Source organism: Pseudoliparis swirei, chromosome 8 (genome assembly GCF_029220125.1).
Source record: "Pseudoliparis swirei isolate HS2019 ecotype Mariana Trench chromosome 8, NWPU_hadal_v1, whole genome shotgun sequence".
Classification (NCBI taxonomy): domain Eukaryota; kingdom Metazoa; phylum Chordata; class Actinopteri; order Perciformes; family Liparidae; genus Pseudoliparis; species Pseudoliparis swirei.
Window position 1 is genome coordinate 16,532,636 of NC_079395.1, and position 22,344 is coordinate 16,554,979.

The 22,344-nt window shown below is 46.8% G+C and overlaps 1 protein-coding gene across 3 annotated transcripts in view; it reads left to right on the top strand.

Annotated features, from left to right (window-relative positions):
- Nucleotides 1-9,834, top strand: part of LOC130198140 (laminin subunit alpha-3-like) — a 57,014-nt gene extending 47,180 nt beyond the window's left edge. For 2 of the 3 annotated variants that reach the window (XM_056421231.1, XM_056421232.1), the window contains 15 exons: nucleotides 34-129; nucleotides 239-396; nucleotides 492-609; nucleotides 729-869; nucleotides 995-1,122; nucleotides 1,356-1,490; nucleotides 1,907-2,027; nucleotides 5,010-5,143; nucleotides 5,298-5,478; nucleotides 5,566-5,724; nucleotides 5,817-5,982; nucleotides 6,397-6,551; nucleotides 7,104-7,197; nucleotides 7,305-7,424; nucleotides 7,528-9,834. In XM_056421231.1, coding sequence (XP_056277206.1) covers nucleotides 34-129; nucleotides 239-396; nucleotides 492-609; nucleotides 729-869; nucleotides 995-1,122; nucleotides 1,356-1,490; nucleotides 1,907-2,027; nucleotides 5,010-5,143; nucleotides 5,298-5,478; nucleotides 5,566-5,724; nucleotides 5,817-5,982; nucleotides 6,397-6,551; nucleotides 7,104-7,197; nucleotides 7,305-7,424; nucleotides 7,528-7,670 — 2,049 coding nt within the window. In that variant the 3' untranslated portion in view covers nucleotides 7,671-9,834. Of the gene's footprint in view, nucleotides 1-33; nucleotides 130-238; nucleotides 397-491; nucleotides 610-728; nucleotides 870-994; nucleotides 1,123-1,355; nucleotides 1,491-1,906; nucleotides 2,028-2,652; nucleotides 2,877-5,009; nucleotides 5,144-5,297; nucleotides 5,479-5,565; nucleotides 5,725-5,816; nucleotides 5,983-6,396; nucleotides 6,552-7,103; nucleotides 7,198-7,304; nucleotides 7,425-7,527 lie in introns of those variants that run through there. The other variant, XM_056421233.1, reaches the window with a different exon arrangement.
- The last annotated feature ends 12,510 nt before the right edge of the window (nucleotides 9,835-22,344 follow it).

Below are 22,344 nucleotides of genomic sequence, written 5' to 3' on the forward strand. Positions count from 1 at the left end.
GAATTTGATTACTCGATTTCTCCCCCATCGTAGGACGATTACTTCACCGTGACGATAGAGAAGGGCTTCGTTGTCATACGTAGTAATTTGCAAGCCGCTCCAGCCATAAGTACCAAGAAAATATTCCCGGTAAGAAGCGGGTTTTTTTTGTGTTCTGTTTTCTGCAATCGCTTAATCACCGCGACTGAATCAGGAATCTTTATTTGAACCACATCTCGCTCCTCCGTCCTTCTTTCAGACCACCGACTGGGCGGACATTCTCATCATTCGTACAGGCAGCGGGAAGATGAGCGTCCGCCTGTCCAAAGAAGAATTGGTCACCGCCCAGTCTACCTTCGACAACAAAGAGTTTAAAGAATTATACCTTGGTGGCGCCCCGCAAGAGCTGAGGGAAAAGTACGCTATCAATGTTCCTCTTCATCGTTGTACGTTGAAATCTCGGGGGTCAACCGTTTCCCACCTTACTGAGAGTATTGTGTTCCTCTTCACAGATATAATATCACCATCCTGCCATACAAAGGATGCTTGAAGAACATGAAGCTGAAAAGTGAATATAAGCTTATCACCGATCCAGTGGGCATCAGCAAAGGCTGTCCCATGGACTCCTTGGTAGGACAATGACCTCTGCATCCCCAACCAGTCACCAGCATTCATATCACTCACCACAATTCTCTTTTGGCTTTGCGTCTACCGATCGACTAATGTGTTACGTCCACGTTCTCGTCTAGGTTACTCGTAAAGCTGAGTTCAGCTTGGGGAGCGCCCTGACCTCTGACCTCAAAGGCTTCAGTCTGGCCAATGACGTCACCATCTCCCTCGGATTCAAGAGCACAGAGGACCAGGGTCTCATTCTGCAGGGCCAGCAGCCGGTCAGTCCCATGTTTATTTTTTTTAATCTGATTTTTTAATTGAGGCTTTATTAGGTTGGAGTTGTTTGAAGCGACAGGAACAAACGTGGTCAGATTTGTAAACCTTTTTCCTTTCTGTTTTCCAGGGTCAGAGGATCGATCTCACGTTGGAAAACGGCCACGTGATGCTCCATTTCGGAAAGATCTGGAAATCAAACGAACAATATAACGATGGCCACTGGCATTATTTGACGATAACCAGAAGAGGTGAAAGGTATGAAAAAGGCAGCGGTTGTTTTTACATTCAAACATAAAATAAATCATTTTGATAGCCACACACATGTGACAATATTATGACAACCATCCACATGAGTCTGGGTTGGTGGGATTGAAGCCGATATGTGGGCTCGGTGTCACACTCAAAACACACGAACATTGACAGGAAAACACGCTAAAGTGAGGGTATAAAAAAGGAAAAGAATTCCATGATGATTTTTTTCCTAACAGCGTCACAGTGATTATTGATGACGAAGACACAGGGCGGGAGCTGGGTGACAGCAACGCCGCAGCGACCACGGGCGACACCTTTGCCCTGGGAAAAAACACGTTCAGAGGCTGCATCTCCAACCTCTACACCCGACGGTAACATGTCCTTCCTTTGCGCTGCATCATTGTGTACAGCTTCTCTACGATATACAGTATGTATATTATATTCTGTTATTACCTTCGCATTGAAAATGCGGAAGGTAATGTTTTGATCGCTGTGTGTTTATTTATTTATTTATTTGTATGCGTGTTCCTCGCATAACACAAAAAGTTTTAAACCGAATCGCATGAAATTTGGTGGGATGATTGGTTATTATTTTGGGATTAATCGGGTCAAAGGTCACGGTCAAGGTCATGGAAAGATCAAAATCTTCTTTTTACCATAGCACGATCAATTTGTATCCAATTTGCATGCAACTAATGCCAAAATGTTCATTATTCACTGCCCAATCTTGTGATATGCGAAGGTATGCGCTCTACCGAGTGCCCATTCTAGTTTGTTTATTTTTTAGGTCAGACAACCTGTACAGGCCTGAGGACTTCAGCAACTTCCAGACTTCTGGAGACGTCTTGCTGGATGTGTGCACTGCTGACACTCTCCCTCAACTGATGCTGGACCGCGCCTCTAAGAAGGTGAGTTGTTTGTGTATTGTCAACAAGTAAACAAGATGACATTTGAATGATATCATCTAAACTTCTCTTCAAAGCTGACCAACTTGGTTGTCTTTCATTTGAATTAAGTGTCATTATTGTAAACGACTAGAGCAATCCATCTATATTTAACCCTTGTGTTGCCTTCGGGTCAATTTGACCCGATTCAATGTTTAACCCTCCTGTTACCTTTATATTTACTAACATATTTTACCCTTGAGGTCAATATGACCCCAGCTATTAAAATCTCCAGAAAATTATTAGAATTAATATTGTTTTCCAAGTTTAAGTGTGAGGTACTTTATGTTTGTTTGTTGACTCCCGAAAGAACACCGACATTAAACATTGAATCGGGTCAAATTGACCCGAAGGCGACAGGAGGGTTAAATATTGAATCGGGTCAAAATGACCCGAAGGCAACACAAGGGTTAAAGGTAAAACTATGTGCATTATGAACGTGGTGACTGTATGATTTGATTTTCACTCACAAAGCAGGAAGTCATACCCATTTTTAACAGTTCATACCTTGTGTAAAGGGAACATTAAATAATCAGTGTTTGTTGTATGTTGACATTGTTTACATTATATTTTGCTGCCTTATTTCCAGAGATGAAGAAGGAGGAGCCCTAAGAACTGCCGATGCTGACAAGAATCTAATATTGACATGAAAAAATAACCACAATGTTCTTACGCGGAAGCTCACGCCTCTGCAGTGTATTTAAATAAAGAGTTGCATGGACATTAATCAGAAGAATTATTAAATGTACTGTATCTTTGTCTATTTTATATTCTCTAATAATTACAACTTGTGAATAACAAGCTTGAAATCATCTCATGTCTCTTTTCTTTCATTCATGTAACTCAGTATTGGACCACTTTCCATCATCCATCCACACGCATGTGCCCTCCTACACACACACCTGATTCTCAATTGATATTTTTATTTTTTATTTTACATTTATTTAACCAGGAAATGCCTCATTGAGATGAAAAATCTCCTTTACAAGAGAGTCCTGGCCGAGACAGCAGCAGTAAGACATGACACAAAGTTTCAGACGATACAACATAAAACAGTGACGGACAATGTAAAAGAAAAAAGATACATGTTTGTTTTTAGATCACAGCATGAATAAAACTAAGACTCAAGTCATCATAATAACCCAGTTCACACAGGTGCACACACCTCAGTCAAAGAAAACATCGACAACCAGATGAACCTACCTCCAACTCTTTTAATCTATTTATAAAGACACCGGTTCCTGTAGACCCAGATCAGTCATAACTTCATTATCGTTAATGTCCAATCCACGGGATCTGGGTGTCAGTTGCTCACCCTTCTCTGGCTCATGACCCGGTTTTTACTTACACAGAATCCATGACAATGACGATTATGACACACTTTAATACTCTACTTTTATTGACAAATTGTATTTAAAATGGAAAGCCTTGCTGTGGTGGGCCAGTGAGGTTGTATTCTATAAATAAAGAACCAAAACACAACGTGTCAGAGAAGCACCTTTTGAAAAATGAAAGCGATCCCAGCTATAATAGGGTTGAGAAACGGTGATTTACATTTTAATACATTACGTAGCCAGTGGGAAGGTATGAGGCATTTCCTGAGACAATGTTAGTTTTTCACAGCTACGCTAGACCTCACGGTGAAATATGCGCGGCCTAGAGGAGTTTACTGGGTTCAGACACATTATCAAAGCTTGATTACATCATTTCTTCAAATCTCTGTGGATCTTGCGTGCCCATAATCCACTAAACTCTATTCTTTTTGATTTGAAGCTTGTGATTAACGGAGGCCATATCACCACTACAAAGGCATTCTCCAACAGCCACTGACCCACAATAGAGAATGAATAATGGATTCTCAGCTGCTGCACGAGTTCAAACGAGTGAAAGAAATCCGTGAACACTGCAGTCTGGACTAAATACATCAATTTCTATAATGCAAAATATAGAGGAATTAAGATAGAAAATGAGAGACGTTGCTGTAGAATCTAATTAAGATTCGTATCATGATGTTTGGTTAACAAGGTGTGGAAGGGGACATTTTCATCTCTCATCCATCACTGGTGTTTTCTAAAGGAGCCATTTCAAACAGGTCTTTAAGTCTTTTTACAGTTTAACAATCTCTGAAAAAACTATTACAATATAATTCCTGTTGAGATCACTCATAATTCCTAACCATCCGAACACACCTCTGAGTAAACACAAAGTGTGTGGGTGTTGTGCGGCTCAGCGTGACAGTAAAAACCTCAATGTAGACAAAATAAAGCGTAATTTTATACTGACTCACCAGCAATCATCACGAGTCGACTAACGACATGAGGGATGACATCATCACGACCAGGCTGCACTCGGATATTTGTCTAAACGAGTGAATGCTGGTTGTTCACTATCTCTGGATCTCATTCGATCTCCGAACAGTCAGATATTTAAAGTATAGTAAATCAACAGAAACCGCATCTCCAATAATCTATGTAAAAAAAGAAAGAAAGCTGCAATCAAGATTGCTTACTGGTGTTTCTCGTTCTTCTATGAGAGTAAACTGAATATATTTGCGTTTTGGTTCTGCCGGATGATTATTCTTTTACATTTTATTTGAGTTGTTTAATCTACCAAATAATACACAGAAGAATCGATCGTGAAGATAAGTGTTCGATGAATGCGTGGCTTCATTCATCAGTGAACATGTCCTCAGTGTTCTCACCTGCACTCAAGAGATTGTCGGTTTGTGGAGGCCCAATTTGATAAACTATACCTTTTACTTTATATATATATATTAATTATGATTATCTTCATTCTTACCACTCTATATTGCTTCATGCCCCCCGCCCCCCTCCCCCCCTCTTCTTGTGGAGCCCCTTTGGAGACATCCCCGAAGACGAGCGAGCAAACCGTGACTTCCTCCATTGTGCTGAGTGTCTCTTTTGTTTGTGTGTGTTGCTCTTTTAGGATGTTGTGATGCAGCCGATCAACGACACGCTCTCAACATGTGCACTGCCTGCCTCGATTCAAAATGCTTATCGCATGGGCGGCCCTGTCAGCGGCCTGAGCTACAGCCTCCCACTGCAGGTCCTGCGGCCCAGGCGAGTACACGCATGCACGCTCTTCTAAATGTAGTGTCCTCGGCTGAGGCTGCCATCTCAAGAGCTGTGCTATGAGTTAACACACACACACACACACACACACACACGCACACACACACTGAAGGTTGTGTCCTTCTTTCTTAATCCCTGCCAGGCCCCACTTCTCCCTGGATGTCAGGACCCGAGCTCCTGAAGGCCTCCTGTTCTTTGCGGCGACCAGAGGAGGGCGCTCTCATCTGGTTCTGTACATATCCAAGGGCCGGATCAGACTGTCTGTGGGCAAACAGAATGAGATCTTCAACAGGGAGAAGTACAACGATGGGAAGTGGCACTCGGTGAGTGGACTCACACACTCTGTATCACTCAATCCCCTTCAAGAGCAAAGCTACATCTTCTGTTGATGGTGAATGTGTGGCCCGCAGGTCATTTTCAGTTTGGAGAAGAAGAAGTTTCGATTGGTCGTCGATGGGATCCGAGCCCAGGACGGCCTTCTGACAAATGCTGAGTTGACATCCATGCAGCAGTTTGTGTCCCCTGTGTACCTGGGCAGTGCCCCCGAGTCCCTTCACAGAGAGCTGAAGGTCAAACAAGCGCTCCCTGACAAAGTCACACAGTCAAACAGGTTGTTCACGCATTTAAACACCTCTATGTTGTTTGTTTGTCTGACTTTTAGTTGAAGGCCCTTCCCAAGCAAAGTGTGTCCGGATGTATCCGCAATTTCAAAATGAACGGAGCGCCGATGTCAAACCCGACCACCAACCACGGGGCCGGGCCCTGCTTTGAGGGCCAGACACAGAGAGGGGTCTATTTCTCAGGGAATGGAGCACACGTCATTCTCAGTAAGTCCATCTCTATGATAACCATCTGATAATCAACGACTATAATGATCTTTATCAGCTACAGCTCTCGCATTCATTCATACGATTTAGTTGGCATCCTGATAAAGACTAATGTATTTAAAGGTGATACTGTTTATATTTATAAGTAAAAAAACTAACAGAGGTCCATTTAGCCAAAGTAATGTATTTATAAAATATGTTTTGTATATTTACACCTTCCAATTAATATCTAGTGTGTATGTAATACACACACAGGCCTTTTTGAAGAGACTTCAGTGGAAATTAGTTTTAAATCAGTTCCTTTAAAGAAACTATGATACCCGTAAGAAAGAGTCTCAATTATACGTCGCTTTAATGTCTCTAAGTTATGACACATTTATTACAACTCTCATGACTGTCTGTTTTATGTTTCAGATGACTCCTTCATCGTGGGCTCCAGCTTTGAGCTGCTGTTAAATATTCGTCCGCGGAGCCCGACCGGACTCCTGCTCCACGTCGGTGATTCCAGCTGGAACCAATATGGGCCGGTGCTGGGCCACTACCTCACCGTCTACATGCTCAGAGGAGAGGTGAGGCCCGGCGGGCGGCGCAAACACACTCCATCAGCCTGTCAGCCAATTCAATTTATTTTGTATAGCCCAATATCACAAATTACAAATTTACCTCAGAGGGCTTTACAGTCTGTACACATACAACATCCCTGACCTTTGACCTCACATCGAATCAGGAAAAACTCCTAAAAAATAGGAAAACAAATTTCACAGGGAAAAAAAGTGAAGAAACCTTCAGGAGAGCAACAGAGGAGGATCCCTCTCCAGGATGGACAGAATAATAGATGTCATGTGACCAGAAGGAATCATTACAGAGTAACAACACATTCAATGAGTATGACAGAGTGTATGAATAGTTGGTAGGAGTCATGGACCACGATCCAGACCTCCGTGATCCATCAGGCAGATGGAGGTAGAGAGGAGGAGCCAGACACTCTGGGTTGATGCATCTCAAACTGTCGGTCTGTGTTTAGTGGACTTCAGCTTTACAGAGCCGACCTCACGTTTAACGTAGATGGTGCCTTTACTCGCCGTGTGACTGCAAGTGTCTGAACACGCTCCCATCTCCAGGTCGTGGCACAAGCCAACAACGGCAAAGGGGAATTCAGGGTGTCGGTGAAGCCGAAGGTTTCTTTATGCGATGGGAGGTTCCACAAGATTTCAGGTAAAGTCACTTCATCTCACGGCGAACTAGGACTGCGGTTAGAACTTATTCAGGACTCTGGTATAAATGTTCTATCTGTATGACGTCGCTGTCCGTGTGTCTTCCAGTGATCAAGCGGATGAATGTTGTGCAACTGCACGTGGACACGATGGACCATTATAAGATCGGACCGCCTTCCTCCTCGATACATTTGACCAAAGACTCCTTGTATGTGGGGGGCATTCCTGGTGAGAATGAATCTGTTCCTCCCAGAGTGAATCCAGTCGTTGTTAAATTCACACGTACACGCGTTCTCACCTACTCAACCCTGTGCGCCCTTTTCTGCCGCAGAGATGGCAATGCAACAGGCGCTCCCCGTCACGTCGTCCTTCGTGGGATGCATCCAGGACATGAGGATCAACGGGGACTCGGTGTCCTTCGACAGGCCGTCCGGTGTGTTCGGGCCGGTCAACCTCAAAGAGTGTCCGGGCTGAGCGCCTCGCCGCGTCTTCACCGATCCAACCGTGGGACCACGTCCACCGCCAACCATGTGCAATCTGTTACCTAGACAGCGAATGTGTTTGTGTGTAAGAATGGGGATTTTATGAGGTGTGCAGTTCAGTGTGTGTGTGTGTGTGTGTGTGTGTGTGTGTGTGTGTGTGTGTCTTTGTGTAAAATACAGGTTCATAGTATTTGCTGCTCGGTTAAACATTTCTGTATTTATTTTGTGATATAAATCATGTATCAGGGCACCACTTCACATATTTTAACAGTTGTTTTTTAAGTGTTGGTCCATTTGATTCTGAGCTGGCTTGTGATTGGTCAGGGCTGCAGCAGGATCAACGCAGCGCTCTAGGAAAGCAAAGGAGGCCTTTTTGATGGCGCTTCAATGGAGATCAATATTTTATCTTTCTTTTTTTCTTTGTTTTCTTTGTTTGTTGGAAAGTTTGTACAACAATAATTACGTTTACACCTGCTCTGACATTTCAGGGGCGATTTTATTTACATTACCACATGCCAGAATTTAAAATTATGTGTTTGAACGAGTCAATAGTCGTGAAAATGACATGCTTTTTTCACAAGACATGAGTTTTCTATTGTTCCTGAATTAATTCTCCATTTTGCATTCCTTTTCCATGCATGAGGGTGTAACGTCAGTGACACATTTAGCCCATATTATCATAATATTGATTGTAATATAACAAAAGCATAAACATGTATTTGATGTATTTAAACTCCCCAGCAAATGTTTATTTACCTGCTTTGTACATTTGTGGAAAAATGTGTGACAAATGGAAAATAATATGCATGATGATTGGACATAATGATTTTGAGATGCATTCCTGTCTCGTGACAACTGATTTGTAAGCTAATTTGTAATTAAGGTTCTTTATAAATACTTCTCGGTGCCATAAGTATTTCTTGAAACATATCTTTTGTCATTGCATTGTTTTTAGACCTCCGGGGAGTCATTCTTGAGGTCTCAATTTGTTATATGCCTGTTGCCCCTCGACTTCTATCTCCTCTTGTCGCTTCCTTGCCTCCTCCGCTTGTGTCTTAAGTGGGAGGGACTAAGATGCTAGGGGAGGAGGTTAGGAAAGGAAATGAAGAACTACATACTGAGAGATGAGAAGAGCCCACAATCTGAACACAATAGACCATTTTTTCACAGCAAACATTTAAACTTGGTAACAGGCAACAGCTATAAAAATAAAGTATTGGATGATAACGTAGGGCTGAAAGCGTGCAGCGTAAATATATACAGTGAGCCAAAGTGTTGTTCGGCCCCATCTAAAGGAAATAACGGTATCCATCCCTTAAAGGTTGAATATCTTTGATTGCACCAGTGGAAGCTTTGTGGAAGCTGTCATGAATATTATAATACTACACTAAAATATATATATATATTGAATGTGTCCATTATAAATTACAACACATATATGTATTTTGTCATCAGTGATCATTCAACATTGACTGTATAGTGGCCATTTGTCCAATAAATCAAATACAACTATGAATCAAATTGCCACTGACGCACCGTGGAGGTTTTGGAGTAGACGCAGCCAAAAGAAAGAAATGTCAAAATTTCCTTATTCCATTATTGTTATAATTTATTTACTAAACAAACAAAAAGAACAAACAAAATGTTGACACTGCCTTCCGTGTGCTGGTAAAAAACCATAGGCCACCCCGGTGCATGTTGGTTTTGAAGCTACCCACACTGTTAGGATCTCTGTCTCCCCTGCAGTTTCCCTCCTCCGAACTCCGCCCACTGTCACGCCTTCCTCCAGAAGAGCCAGCTGGGGCTCATCTCACCTGATCATCTCCAGCTGGCTTAAATACCCCGGCCCTGCTCTTACTCACTGTCAGGTCGTTGGTTTACCAACCTGAGGCCAGTCCGTACGTCCACTCGCCCTGTGAGTTCATCTTCTCGTCGTTACTCTGTAGACCGGTACTTTGTTTTGTTTTTCGCTCAGTGTAGAGACACGGTCGTCACCTGAGTGAGGAGCCCACTTTGACTATTCTTTCCTTTTTGTTGAGTGTTCGGTCGAGCTTCCCTCCCGACCTCGGAGCAAGAGACTTTGGTCTGAGACCCCTGCCTTTTTGTTATTTCTGTTTTGCCTTGTTTTTGGAATAAAGAGCACTGATTCTATTCAAGCTGGTGTCCGTCTGCGTTTGGGTTCAATCTCCACACCAACACATAACAGAACGACCTGACCAACAATGGACCCAGCAGCGGCAGCAGCTTCCTCTGCAGAACATCTGCAGAGGGCGGTTTTCAACCAAGGTAACCTCCTGGGAGATCACCATAATCAGCTGCAGGACTTAAGGGAGTCTCAGCAAGCGATCGGGACACAAGTGACAGACATTGGGGACAGAATGCAGGAGCTAGCGCAGCATCCCTCGCCTCCCCAGCAACCTGTTCATGAGGATACAGCTCGCAACCGTGAGTGTTTTGTTCCCTCACCAGACCCCTATAACGGAGCATCGGGGGGCTGTCGTGGGTTCCTGCTCCAGTGCAGATTTGTTTTTAATCAGCAGCCCCGTACTTATGCTTCGGACTACGCTAAGGTGGCTTATACTGTGAGAGTGCTGCGCGGAAGAGCTCTAGTCTGGGCCGAGGCATGGCTCGACCGTCGTTGTTCAGAGCAGATCATCTACGAGTGGTTTATTGGAGAGTTTAAGAAGGTTTTTGACCACCCGGTTCACGCTCAAGATGCAGTTCAAAGTTTGCTCCAGTGCCGCCAGGGAACAACCAGCGCTGCTGATTTCGTTGTGGACTCCCGGATTCTGTCCGCCGAGTCCGGTTGGGATGAGTTGCCACTACGAGGATTTTTCGAACAGTCTTTCAGACCGCCTGAAGGACGAACTCATGACGCTGATGAACCCGAGTCTCTGGATGAACTCATTTCGCTTTCTGTACGCCTGGACACCCGAATTCGAGAGCGCCATCGGGAGAGGTCCTACAGGTATCACAATCCTGTGCGCCCGACGGTCTCCACTCACCTCACCGCAACAGCACCGGTTACCCCCGCCCACCACAGCCGGTGGCGCCACCTATGGATCTGGAGGAGCCGATGCAGCTAGGGCGGACTCGCCTCTCCCAGGAGGAGAGAGATCGACGCATCCGTGCAGGAGTCTGTCTTTATTGTGGTGAACTGGGACACCGCGTTCCAGAGTGCCCGGTCCGCCCAAAAGAGAGGGCTCGCCAATAAGACTGGGGATATTGGCGAGCGACTCTAAGCGAGTTCCCCACCCCAAGTCTCAGTCCCTGTTCCCAGCTACTCTGCACCTACCGTCCGGCCCTATGCACCTGTCTGTGCTCATCGATTCGGGCGGAACAGAACCTTTTGGACTCCACTCTTGTTGAGAGAGAAGGGATTCCAGTGGAGACCCTGGACCGTGCCCTGCTGGTGAACGCGTTAGATGGCAGCCCGCTGGCCAGGATTACACACCAGACCCGGCCCTTATCGCTCCTCGTGTCAGGTAATCACCGCCAGGACATCCGATTCTACGTGTTCCCTACGCCACAAGCGCCTCTGATTTTGGGACACCCGTGGCTCAGAGACCACAACCCCCAAATCAACTGGGTTGAGAGCAAGATTACTGGTTGGAGTCCCACCTGTCTCTCCCGCTGTCTCAGATCAGCAGTTCCCCGTCGGACCCCTCAGCTCAACCCACCGGACACCGAGCCTACGCTCTCCTCCGTCCCCTGTGAGTATCTGGACCTAAAGGAGGTTTTCAACAAGAAGCAGGCCCTTTCACTACCTTCCCATCGTCCCTACGACTGCGCAATTGACCTGCTCCCCGGCGCACCACTCCCTACTAGCCGTCTGTATAACCTTTCTAGACCTGAACGCGAGTCGATGGAGACATACATTACCGACTCTCTCGCTGCAGGGATTATACGGCCCTCTTCCTCCCCTCTGGGGGGGGGGCTTCATCTTCGTCACCAAGAAGGATCGGAGCCTTCGTCCCTGCATCGACTTCAGAGGTTTGAACCAAATAACCATTAAGAACAAGTACCCATTACCACTTATCACCTCTGTCTTTGAATCCCTAGCCAGCGCCAAGATCTTCACTAAACTGGACCTCCGCAACGCCTATCACCTTGTGCGGATACGGGAGGGGGACGAATGGAAGACCGCATTCAACACACCCTTGGGCCACTTTGAGTATCTGGTAATGCCTTTTGGGTTAACCAATGCCCCCGCCGTGTTCCAAGCCTTGGTTAATGATGTCCTCCGTGACTTCCTAAACCGTTTTGTGTTCGTATACCTGGATGACATCCTCATTTTCTCCTCAGACCCACAAGAGCACAGCTGCCATGTCCGTCAGGTTTTACAACGCCTGCTGGAGAACCAACTCTTTGTAAAGGCCGAGAAGTGCGAGTTTCACGTGTCCTCTGTGCAGTTCCTGGGCTTTATCATCGAGGAGGGCCAGCTCAGAAAGGACCCCGAGAAGGTAAAAGCAGTAACGGAGTGGCCGGTACCCTCGTCGCGACGACAGCTCCAGCAGTTCCTGGGGTTCGCCAACTTCTACCGGCGCTTCATTCGGGACTACAGCCGCATAGCCAACCCCCTGACTCAACTCACCTCCCCTAAGGTGGAGTATACCTGGACTCCTGAGGCCGACAGGGCTTTCCAAACCCTTAAGGAGCGGTTTGCCTCAGCCCCTATCCTGGTCCACCCCGACGAGACCCGTCAGTTTGTCGTCGAGGTGGATGCCTCTGACGTCGGAGCCATCCTATCCCAACGGTCCGGGTCCGACTCTAAGCTCCACCCCTGTGCGTTCTTCTCGCGTAAACTCTCCTCTGCGCAGAAGAACTACGATGTTGGCAACCGGGAGTTGCTGGCTATTAAACTGGCTTTGGAGGAGTGGAGGCATTGGTTGGAGGGCGCGGTACACCCCTTCATCATTTGGACTGACCATAGAAACTTGGAATATATCCACTCAGCCAGACGCCTCAACTCTCGCCAGGCTCGCTGGGCCTTATTCTTCGCCAGATTCAATTTTGTAATCACTTACCGCCCAGGCCACAAGAACACTAAGCCAGACGCTCTCTCCCGTCAGTTTACCCGTGCCAATGGAACCCCCACTCCGGATACGATCCTGCCAGCTTCATCCGTGCTCGGAGCCGTCACCTGGGAGATCGAGACGGCAGTTCGTGAAGCCCAGCTCACCGAACCTGGTCCCGGAGGGGGACCTCCAGACCGCCTGTTTGTTCCCCCGCCTGTCCGTTCCCGGGTTCTGCGATGGGCTCACGACTCCCGACTCTCCGGCCACCCCGGTATACGGCGTACAATAAATTGGCTGCGCCGTGCCTTCTGGTGGCCTTCCCTCGAAAGGGACACCCGAGCGTATGTCCAGGCCTGTACCACGTGCGCTCGCAGCAAGACCTCACACCGGCCTCCCTCAGGCTTGCTAAGACCACTCCCCGTTCCCCAACGGCCGTGGTCCCACATTGCAGTGGATTTTGTCACTGGCCTTCCCCCCTCTAATGGTCACACTGTGATTTTAACCGTGGTGGACCGCTTTTCCAAGGCTGCACACTTCATCCCACTGCCCAAGATCCCGTCTGCCCGAGAGACCACGGATCTCCTCACCCTGCACGTCTTCCGGCTCCATGGCATCCCTGCGGACATCGTCTCAGACCGTGGTCCGCAGTTCTCCTCCCAGGTCTGGAAGGCGTTCTTCCGGACCCTCGACACCACGGTCAGCCTCTCCTCCGGGTTCCACCCACAAACTAATGGCCAAACGGAGAGGCTGAACCAGGAACTAGAGGCCATGCTCAGGTGCGTGACTGCTGCCAACCCCTCCTCCTGGAGCCAGCACCTATCATGGGTGGAATATGCCCACAATGCCCACACCTCTACGGCCACCGGACTGTCCCCATTTGAGGCCTCATTAGGCTACCAACCACCTCTTTTTCCCAGCCAGGAGCGCGAGGTGGCGGTCCCCTCCGTCCAGCACAATGCCCGTCGGTGTAGGCGGGTATGGAGAGAGACCCGGGCTGCCCTGCTTCGCACGGCAGACCGGAACAAGAGGATGGCGGATCGACGCCGTGCTCCCGCCCCCGCCCACCGCATCGGACAAGAAGTGTGGCTCTCCACAAGAGACATCCCTCTTCATACCGAGTCCAAGAAGCTCGCCCCCCGGTACATCGGCCCCTTTCCCATCACATCCATAATCAACCCTGTCGCAGTCAAGCTTCAGTTACCCCGCTGCATGAGAATCCACCCGGTGTTTCATGTCTCCCTCCTCAAGCCCGTGGTTTCCAGCCCGCTGAACCCTCCGTCCGAACCCCCTCCACCCCCCCGACTCATTGGAGGAGGCCCGGCCTATACGGTGAGCCGCCTCCTGGAGGTTCGTCGACGTGGCAGAGGGTTTCAATACCTTGTCGATTGGGAGGGGTATGGTCCCGAGGCGCTGCTGGGTGCCTCGGTCTCGGATCCTGGATCCGGCATTGATCCGTGATTATCATCACCAGAACCCCGGCAGACCGGGCGGTTCGCCAAGAGGCTCCCATTGAGGGGGGGGTACTGTTAGGATCTCTGTCTCCCCTGCAGTTTCCCTCCTCCGAACTCCGCCCACTGTCACGCCTTCCTCCAGAAGAGCCAGCTGGGGCTCATCTCACCTGATCATCTCCAGCTGGCTTAAATACCCGGCCCTGCTCTTACTCACTGTCAGGTCGTTGGTTTACCAACCTGAGGCCAGTCCGTCGCCCACTCGCCCTGTGAGTTCATCTTCGTCGTTACTCTGTAGACCGGTACTTTGTTTTGTTTTTCGCTCAGTGTAGAGACACGGTCGTCACCTGAGTGAGGAGCCCACTTTGACTATTCTTTCCTTTTTGTTGAGTGTTCGGTCGAGCTTCCCTCCCGACCTCGGAGCAAGAGACTTTGGTCTGAGACCCCTGCCTTTTTGTTATTTCTGTTTTGCCTTGTTTTTGGAATAAAGAGCACTGATTCTATTCAAGCTGGTGTCCGTCTGCGTTTGGGTTCAATCTCCACACCAACACATAACACACACCTACATAACCACAGATGCCCAGTGTTACCCAATCAGTGAACCAATCCTAAAACTAAATATATTCAAACAACAATCACAATGTATTAAACTAAACTAAAAATATCATAAGAAAAAAGCTCTTCTAACAAATCAAAATATATAACCTAAATAGGCAATGATTAAACAATATTACTTTACACTTAAACTAAATACAAATGTCAAAAATAAATAGCTTCAACATTGACATTTGTCATAATGATGATACCCTGTGTTGCCAGTGATAGATGACACTTATAGAGATGCTAATTTACAACCTTTAAAAAAACCCAATTCTGAGCTGTATTCTCACCATGATGTAGTCAGATCAAGGAGAGTTTAAAGTATACTTTTATTCTGCTCTAAGTATGTTTTGAAAAGTGTGTTCAATAAATCTACTGATAATATACTGACAGCCAGATGTTCTAGCATGGTTTATCCTTATAGTGGTGGATTGTTTGTTTATATATTGAAACGCAGGGGCGGCTTGTCCATAAGCAGTGGCGGCTCCTGAAAAAATTCTCAGGGGGGGCAATTTTTTTGATAATGATTAACCCTCCCAAAACCACAGACCTTCAGACAGCTGTCTATGTGTAGCTTTCTCACAATGCCATCAAGTCATGTGACTCCAGTCAGTGTGACGGCTGTGACTGAACTCTGTCTGTGAGCTTGTAGTTAGTTCATAAGCAGACAGACAGTCTGAGGCCGTCTGTGAGCTGTCTGTCAGTAATCCAGCTCCTGGTCTTTGATTTGGTGATTTTTCAACAAGATTTAAATAATTATAATAATAATAAATATGAGATCCCCATTTGTGATTCCTGCATCTGTGCTTTTTCAAATAATAGAAGAAATACAATTGCAATCACTTTCAAGTAAACCAGATTGCTCCACCAGACAAGAAAACGCTAAATGTTGAGCTTTTGTTTTGAAGGGCAACAGCAGAAAAGCCAAACTCACGGAGGTAAGACCTGGCAAGTCGCCAAGAATCTCGGCTGTCGCGCATGCGCAGGCACAATTTGTAAATACCGTAACGTAAACATTTACATTAAGGTACAGGCATTTCAACATTTATTTATTCATGACTTAGTTTTATGTCGGTGTACTTTGACCGTGTGTAATATGTGGAGTTGTCAATAAAGGTCTTTCTGCATTTCCCCTGCGCCTCACCTGTAGTGGTACGTTCCTCTTTCAGGAGCACAGCTGACAACAAGGCTGTCAGAGAACCCGTTTAAATAAATAAATAAATAAATATACACTTTATAATCCCCCAAGGGAATTATCTACTCACATAACCCAGGTATCCTATTTAGTAAAGAGCAGTGGGCTGCGGAAAAGCGCCGGGGGTGGGGGGGCAGGGCCCAAGCCTTTCGACGACGCCTTGCTTGGGGCTAATGGGAAGAGATCGAACCCACGACCCGGACGGAAGAGTACCCCTTCACCCACTGAAATACAGGCGTTCTTTAACATCAGGCGGAGATCTTTCTGACGTCCATCTTCCAGTCAGGAAGAAAACGTTTCAGAAGACACCTCAGAAAATGTTAGAATGAGGAACAATGTGTTTCTGATTTTATTTTCATTTTATTTTGGAGAGCGACAGGGCGTCTCGAGGTCGACCGATCGACGTGTTGGCGACCACTGGTCTAGGAGGTCCTACTTCTATTGTTGCCGATGTGTCTTCAATGTTACGCCGACCGAAAGGAGTCTCTTTTAAAGAAAGAATTGAATCGCTGCTGTTGCCCTGAGCACTGGCCGACTGAATACGCCTCTGTCGAAGCTGTATGACGTACTGAGACGCTTTTACGTCGATTAATTATGACAAGACCTGGAGGGGCGACTCCTCCCGGAAGCCATAGAGAATGCATTGAGAGCTCTGTTTTGTGAAAAAAATGGGTTTAACATTGGAGTCAATGGGAGAGGTCTGGGGCGATTTTCATTTCGCCCAAAATCGCCCCAGAAGGGGCGGGGCCATTTGAAGCACGACTTTAGGCTGACTGAATGACTGTTACCTGATTGGACAATGACATACAGAGGCAGAGCGGTAGTGGTAGAATGCGAATTTTTTTTTTTTTTTGAGGCAGTGCGTCGCCCCAATCGCCCTTATGGACAGGGGCGGCTTGTCCATAAGGGCGATTGGGGCGACGCACTGCCTCGGGGGAAAAAAAAAAAAAATTTGCATTCTACCACTACCGCTCTGCCTCTGTATGTCATTGTCCAATCAGGTAACAGTCATTCAGTCAGCCTAAAGTCGTGCTTCAAATGGCCCGCCTTCTGAAGCGATTTTAAGCGAAATGAAAATCGCCCAGACCTCTCCCATTGACTCCAATGTTAAATCTATGGCTTCGGGAGAGTCGCCTCCAGGGCTGTCATGGTGTCGACAAAGCGTCTCGGTACGTCATACAGCTTCGACAGAGGCGTATGTCGACCAGTGCTCAGGCGCAACAGCTGATTCAAGTGTTTCTTTAAAGAGACTCCTTTCGGTCGGCGCTGAAGACACATCGGCAACAATGGAAGTGGACCTCCTAGACCAGCGGTCGCCAACACGTCGATCGATCGACCTCGGAGACGTTCCTGTCGCTCAAAATAAAATGAAAATAAAATCGAAACGTGTTCCTCATTCTCGAACATCTGAGGTGTCTTCTGAACGTTTTCTTCCTGACTGAAGATGGACGTCAAGATCTCCGCCTGATGTTAGAACGCCTGTAAACGGGTTCTCTGACAGCCGTGTTGTCAGCTGTGCTCCTGAAAGAGGAACGTACCACTACAGGTGAGGCGCGGAAATGCAGAAAGACCTTTATTGACAACTCCACATATTACACACGGTCAAAGTACACCGACATAAAACTAAGTCATGAATAAATAAATGTTGAAATGCCTGTACCTTAATGTAAATGTTTACGTTACGGTATTTACAAATTGTGCCTGCGCATGCGCGACAGCCGAGATTCTTGGCGACTTGCCAGGTCTTACCTCCGTGAGTTTGGCTTTTCTGCTGTTGCCCTTCAAAACAAAAGCTCAACATTTAGCGTTTTCTTGTCTGGTGGAGCAATCTGGTTTACTTGAAAGTGATTGCAATTGTATTTCTTCTATTATTTGAAAAAGCACAGATGCAGGAATCACAAATGGGATCTCATATTTATTATTATTATAATTATTTAAATCTTGTTGAAAAAATCACCAAATCAAGACCAGGAGCTGGATTGCAGACAGACAGCTCACAGACGGCCTCAGACTGTCTGTCTGCTTATGAACTAACTACAAGCTCACAGACAGAGTTCAGTCACAGCCGTCACACTGACTGGAGTCACATGACTTGATGGCATTGTGAGAAAGCTACACATAGACAGCTGTCTGAAGGTCTGTGGTTTTGGGAGGGTTAATCATTATCAAAAAAATTGCCCCCCCTGAGAATTTTTTCAGGAGCCGCCACTGTTGAAACGTTTCCTCATCCTGTGAAATGTCGCGACATTTGAACTCACGGGGACACTTACGACCCGATGAAAGCGCACAAACAAAAGACATTTAATTATTTAACTGCTTTAAAGATGCTGGAGAGTATCACACAGGAGACATATCCACAGCCCCCTCCCCATCGATGAACTCGCGCGGCAATCCCTTTTGAAGGGGGGGGGATTATTGCTAATAGTCGCGCCTGGTGTCTCGAAGGCCGATAATTCCGACAGCCCGTAAAGGCAGCACGCTTCCTGCCTGCACGCACCGCTCTGGTCAGACAGCAGAATCCGGAACAACCCGCGACACAACAGCCGGCTAAACGACTCGCACGCATACACACACGCGCGCGCGCGTGCGTGTAGTTAGCTGTCAGTCAATTGGACCTGTCCGCTTGTCAGTGTCCTCGCGCCACGATGTGAACAGGACTGCCTTTAAACCAGAACCGAGCCTCTGGCTGCAAGTAGCTAGACCCCCAGCGAGACGAGCCTCCTCCATCCTCCCTCCTTCTCTCCACGACCCCGGCTCTTCTCTTCTAACGGTACCGCGCAACTGTCTCAATGGCGGACCCAACGGAACCAACACCGCCGGGGAGGGTGACAGCGGCGGCGGCGGAGGAGACGGAGGAGACGGAGGACTTGAACGAGGCAGCGTTGGCACTGAAAGGAATCAATATGCTCCTCAACAATGGATTCAAGGAGAGCGACGAGCTCTTCAGTTTGTACAGGTCTGTGCGCGAGACACCCGGCGCGTGGGCAACACTTCAGGGGTCGATACTTAGATATTATCTTCAGTAGTAGGGGGGTTAGTACTAATGTTACTACTAATGTCACTAATGTTCAGCTAGTGTGTGTAAACTCCTGTGGTCGACCTGCCCAAGCGGGAGCCGGGAGCACGTGTGTCCCCTTCAGGGACCTGCTTTGCAAAACAAAACCCCGAGGTCCTCGTGCGGTGCAGCGCCATATGGTCACGAGCTCGTTTAAATACCCTGGGCACATCACGCACCGCGCCCCACACACCGTGTCCTCCTGGAGCACTCTTCAGACTTTATTGACTTTATTATAATGTTGTACCTTTTTTAAAAATTATTATGTGGTGACAGGTGCTTCAAGACAGGTTCAATCAATCCATGTAAAAATATGCACATCTCCCCCCCCCAGCTCTTCTTCTACGGTATTGCGTAACTATCTCGATGGCGGTTTATAACAGTTGTAATTCCCCCCTTTTTTGTTCTTTTTTTAAAAGTGATATTCAATTTAAAAAAGGGAATAAGTGATGTGGTTGACCGTTATTATATTCCACCTTCTGAGGGTCACAAGTACACGTGTGTTGGTGCAAACAGGGGGTCTCCACACACTCTGGCATACATTGAGTCGTGTTATCATAAACACTGATGCACTCTAGGAAAAGGCTCCCTTTCAATTTATAGGGCAAACCCCGCAGGGTCCTGACCCCTGGTGAAAGCTGAAATGTCACCTGAGCTAATTGCCCGAGGCGTCATCCTCTTCTGATTTGCACAGCAGCAAAAAAAAGGTGGAGGGAGTGAGATGTGCATCGCCGGCGGCGATGAGGACTTCTTGTGTTTAAGTGAATCCATCCAGTGCTTGATGCATGAAACCGGCTTAACACATTTTGTCACTGCACCATAATAATCCTTTGTTGGCATTTGATCTGATACCTGTTAACGCACATGTTACGGCCCTGAATAAGGGAGAAATAATCCCATGAGTGATATTGTGGTGTTTTCACAGCAAGCTGGTTTACTAGAATGAGGAAAACACCGCGAAATCCCCCCCGAGTATCCAGGCGCAGCCAAAAGCAATCGACCCCAGATAGCTGATCAGGCTACTCAGCAGATGACAGACAAAACAATTTACAATCAACCCTCAACACAAATAGATACAATTAAACATGGACAAATCACCATTCAAAATAACAATAGATCATCAACAATAGCATTAACACTTGTTACACACACACACACGCACACGGACGGCCGCCTCGGTGTGTTGGTGCGCGATGTTTTTTGTTGTTTTCGTTTTAAATACTGTTTTCTGCTGTGATTCCCAGAGCTCTTTCACCAGAGAAGAGCTCATGAACATCAGGGGAACAACTCCAGCGGATTTATTTCCAACGTTTTTAACTTCTGTGGAGTTACTGGACATTTTGTAAAAGGTGCTCACCTTACCACGCGTGAAACGCGGCGGAGAGGGAAGCGCTCAGGGCGCTTGTGCGGCTCTGAAGCGGGATCTCGTACAGCGCTGCCGGGCATATTTCTCTCAACGTCCGCTCACTGTGCAACAAACTGGCGAACTCCAGCTGCTGGTGGGGAGAGACAGAGACTTCTCCTCATCCTCCGCCCTGTGTTTTACGGAATCATGGCTAAGTGGATCGATACCAGATTCTGCGCTCCAGCTCGCTGGCTTCCAGCTATTCCGAGTGGACGGGACACGGGCTCTCGGAAAAGCAAAGGGTGGAGGAATCTGCTTTTACCTCAACAACGGCTGGTGCAACGGCGGTGATCCTACAGCACTGTTCGCGGACCTGGAATCTTTTATCATTCACTGCAAACCCTTCTACTCCCACGTGAGTTCGCTTCATTCATCCTGGCGGGTTTACATGCGCCGCGGGGAAGTGCGATGCACGAGGCGGACCCTCGCCCGAACAGATACGGTGTGTGGGCGGACCTTCCCGGACTCTTTAGTTATTGTACTGGGATTTTAACAAAGGAAACCTCAGCCACGAACCCTGTAAACAGACAGAGGTGTAAACACATTGACATAAAGTACCACTTTATCAGGTCAACTGTGATGGAGGGAAGGGTGATTTTGATGTATTGTTCTACCGATAACATGATTGCTGATGTGATGACCAAACCTGTAAGTAAGTTGAAACTGAAGAGGTTTGAAAGTGCTCTTTTTGGAGAGTGATATGTGTATGACAGAGGTTCACATTCATTCTGTTTTTGTGTGTTTCTTTTGCTTGAAGTATAGCAACCTGAGTTCAAGTGGGGTGTTGATATGTACTCAGATGTATATGTATATGTAATGTGATACTGTACTGTGGTATGTATATATGGTTACACCACAGGGTGGCGCTAGGGCTCAGGCTATAAAGGCTAATGTGTCACATGTTATTTGTTCAGTTGAAGTAGCTCTGACCGTGAGACTGATGTGTCTGAAGCTTGCTAAATAAATACGCCGACAACGGCTAAAGATAAATCCATCATTTATTCTTTCCTCCGAATGCAACGGTAGCTGCTGCAACAGTGCTCCACAACTCAACATAAACCCATTTTTTTCACAAAACAGAGCTCTCAATGCATTCTCTATGGCTTCCGGGAGGAGTCGCCCCTCCAGGTCTTGTCATAATTAATCGACGTAAAAGCGTCTCAGTACGTCATACAGCTTCGACAGAGGCGTATTCAGTCGGCCAGTGCTCAGGGCAACAGCAGCGATTCAATTCTTTCTTTAAAAGAGACTCCTTTCGGTCGGCGTAACATTGAAGACACATCGGCAACAATAGAAGTAGGACCTCCTAGACCAGTGGTCGCCAACACGTCGATCGGTCGACCTCGGAGACGTTCCCTGTCGCTCTCAAAATAAATGAAAATAAAATCAGAAACACATTGTTCCTCATTCTCGAACATTTTCTGAGGTGTCTTCTGAAACGTTTTCCTGACTGGAAGATCGACGTCAGAAAAGATCTCCGCCTGATGTTAAAGAACGCCTGTAAACGGGTTCTCTGACAGCCGTGTTGTCAGCCGTGCTCCTGAAAGAGGAACGTACCACTACAGGTCAGGCGCAGGGGAAATGCAGAAAGACCTTTATTGACAACTCCACATATTACACACGGTCAAAGTACACCGACATAAAACTAAGTCATGAATAAATAAATGTTGAAATGCCTGTATTTTAATGTAAATGTTTACGTTACGGTATTTATAACCATGCCTGAGGCATGCGCGACAGCCGAGATTCTTGGCGACTTGCCAGGTCTTACCTCCGTGAGTTTGGCTTTTCTGCTGTTGCCCTTCAAAACAAAAGCTCAACATTTAGCGTTTTGTCTGGTGGAGCAATCTGGTTTACTTGAAAGTGATTGCAATTGTATTTCTTCTATTATTTGAAAAGCACAGATGCAGGAATCACAAATGGGGATCTCATATTTATTATTATT